Source organism: Malurus melanocephalus, unplaced genomic scaffold, assembly GCF_030028575.1.
Source record: "Malurus melanocephalus ecotype Western Australia unplaced genomic scaffold, MMel_1.1 scaffold_670, whole genome shotgun sequence".
NCBI lineage: Eukaryota > Metazoa > Chordata > Aves > Passeriformes > Maluridae > Malurus > Malurus melanocephalus.
Genome location: NW_026623902.1, coordinates 10,670 through 13,039, shown reverse-complemented (window position 1 = coordinate 13,039; position 2,370 = coordinate 10,670). Strand labels below are relative to the sequence as shown.

The following is a 2,370-nucleotide window of genomic DNA, read 5'->3' as shown; positions in this document are numbered from 1 at the left end:
GTGGGAGTGAGCAGGGAATGGTCAGATGGATGGCTGGAGGAGGGAGGGATGGACAGAACCAGCAGGGAAGAATGAAGAAATAACAAGGTGAGTAGGGATGGATAATTGGATGGACAGACGGACAGATAGATGGAAAAAGGATCGTGGAATCCCGAGGATGGTTGGGCGGCACAGCTCCACACGCTGGGGTGACCAGGCTGGATTTTTCCCACATCCCCGCAGCCCCCACTGCCCCACACCTCGTTCATCATCATTTGCTCCCAGTAAAAACATAAAACCACTCCTGGATTTAACCCAGCGCCAGCTGAGCTCAGCAAATCCAGACACCTYGCTTTAGTGGGGGGCGTTTTGGGGTGGAATAACAGCCCCCCACCCCCTAAAAACATGAATTTCATTAAACAGCTCCGGGGTGAGGGGCTGTGTTTGCAGCACGTCCCCTTTTCCATCCCCCAAACACGGACACAAACMTCTTCTTCCCAGATGGAAAATTCTGCTCTTGGCCAGCACCAGAGAATGTGGGGGATGGAAGAAGGGGGGGGCAACATGAGCTGCCCTCTCCAGGGACCCCATCCCATGGTTCTGCTGGCCTGGGACAGCACGGGATGTGTCCAGTTTGGGATGGATTCAARGGGGACTGGGGATGGTGGTGGAGGGGCTGGGGGCACCCTGGGGGGGTACAATGGGGTGGGGGGTCTGTCCCCAACTCCGTACAGGTGATGTCACTGTCACCCCTCACAGCTGGGACCGGAAGAATAACCCTGAACCCTGGAATAAGCTGAGCCCYACGGACCAGTATAAAGTGAGCACTGGGTGAACTGGGAGGCTGGGAGTGTGGGGAGGTGGGGGCAGCCTCATTTGGGGCAAAACACTGCATTTTGCTCAGGAAGGGGAAAAGGGAGTGGAACCCCCCAGTTCCTCGCGCTTGGATTTGGGGAAGGGGCCCCACAGCCCCCGCCCTCAGCTCCCTCCCTTCTCCAGTTTCTGGCAGTTTCCACCGATTACAAGAACCTCAAGAAGGAGCGTCCCAGCTTCTGAGCCACCTCTGGGATGTCCCCAAAAACCCCCTCGTGGACTCCCCAGCGCCACCACAGCCACCGCACACAGATCCCACTGCTCCCCCAGCACCCCCAAACCGCGTGGATGTGTCCCACCCCACAAAAAACCACATCCCTGTGGGTTCCCCTGCACCCCCCACCCTCATCCAGTGCCTGCATGGAATTCAGGACAATAATAAATGACAGAGGGGGAGCAGTAAACTGGATTTTTTTTGTGGTTTCCCAGAGCCATTAAGGCAGGAGATGTTATCACCCCTCTGGGAAAAGCTGGGGCAGGGGGGGGTTCACATCCTGGGGGATGCAGGACAAACCCCTGGGTGCTGCGTTTCCGCTCTCCCACGCTCCAGGGTCCCCTCCAGGGGCCCCTCGGGAGAGGGGAAGGGATGGGAGGGGTGGAGGGGTCACAGCCACACATGTGAGCGATGGTCTGGATGTGTGTGAACCCCACTGGAGTACGTGACACCGTGCAGGGTCCAGCTGGTGCCCATAAAGTGGGGGCAAGGATCCAAAATTATCCCCATCCCACTGTACCCCACATATTCTGGGGCTCAGCATCACCCCCTGCCCTCAGAGCCCACCGGGTGAAGCAGCAGGATGGGGACACTGAGGCACAAAACCCCCCAAGGGGACACTGAGGAGCACAACACCCACAGCACAGCACCCACAGCACCTCAAGGCTCTGCCCCCCAAATTTTATTAGCAACCCCTCCCYATAGAAAAGTGCAAGATGAGGCTGGAACAAAGCGGTGCCCCCCACCCCAAGCAGGTTTGGGATTGGGGTGGGGGTCTCTGTACCCTAACACTGAGCAGGATGGGTGTGACACCCCCATCCAAAGGGGGACAAGGGGAGTGGGGGAAGGCAGGGGGTGGCTCTCAGCCTCTCCCAGCCCACCCCGCAGTGACCCCAACCCGGCAGGGGGAGCGTCCCCCTCTTCAGTGGTCGCTGAAACCGGGCATGGGGAAGGCACGAGCGAAAGTCTCGACGCGCTGGCGGAGGTCGCTCAGGCGCCGCTGMGTCTCCTGGTCCTGCAGCAGGAAAGTCTTGAAATCCTGGAGTTTACCTGGAGGGTTTGGGGGGCACAGATGAGGAGGGAGGGACCCCAAAACAGCCCTGACCCCTCTGGGATAACCTGGCACCAGTCTGGGGAGTGGGGATGGCATCARGGTTGAAGGGCACCCAGGAAAAGGGAAACTGGGGGGAGATGGGACCCCTCCCCAGTCACTCACTGGTTTTGCTCTTGACGTCCAAGGCCAGCGCGATGCCCTCGTCGATGAACTCCACCACCTTCTGGAAATCCTCCTCACGGAAGTGGCG

At 59.1% G+C, this 2,370-nt stretch overlaps 2 protein-coding genes across 2 annotated transcripts in view; one reads left to right on the top strand and one right to left on the bottom strand.

Moving 5' to 3' along the window:
* The window catches only part of LOC130584126 (uncharacterized), a 5,058-nt gene extending 3,813 nt beyond the window's left edge, over positions 1-1,245 (top strand). Inside the window, exons 4-5 of the mRNA XM_057383933.1 lie at positions 714-799; positions 979-1,245. Coding sequence (XP_057239916.1) covers positions 714-799; positions 979-1,035 — 143 coding nt within the window. The 3' untranslated portion in view covers positions 1,036-1,245. The remainder of the gene's footprint in view (positions 1-713; positions 800-978) is intronic.
* Positions 1,246-1,726: 481 nt separating this feature from the next.
* Positions 1,727-2,370, bottom strand: part of SHMT2 (serine hydroxymethyltransferase 2) — a 10,583-nt gene continuing 9,939 nt past the window's right edge. The window contains exons 8-9 of the mRNA XM_057383969.1: positions 2,283-2,370; positions 1,727-2,116 (exon numbers count right to left, since the gene is read on the bottom strand). The exon at positions 2,283-2,370 is cut by the window's right edge and continues 7 nt beyond it. Coding sequence (XP_057239952.1) covers positions 1,989-2,116; positions 2,283-2,370 — 216 coding nt within the window. The 3' untranslated portion in view covers positions 1,727-1,988. The remainder of the gene's footprint in view (positions 2,117-2,282) is intronic.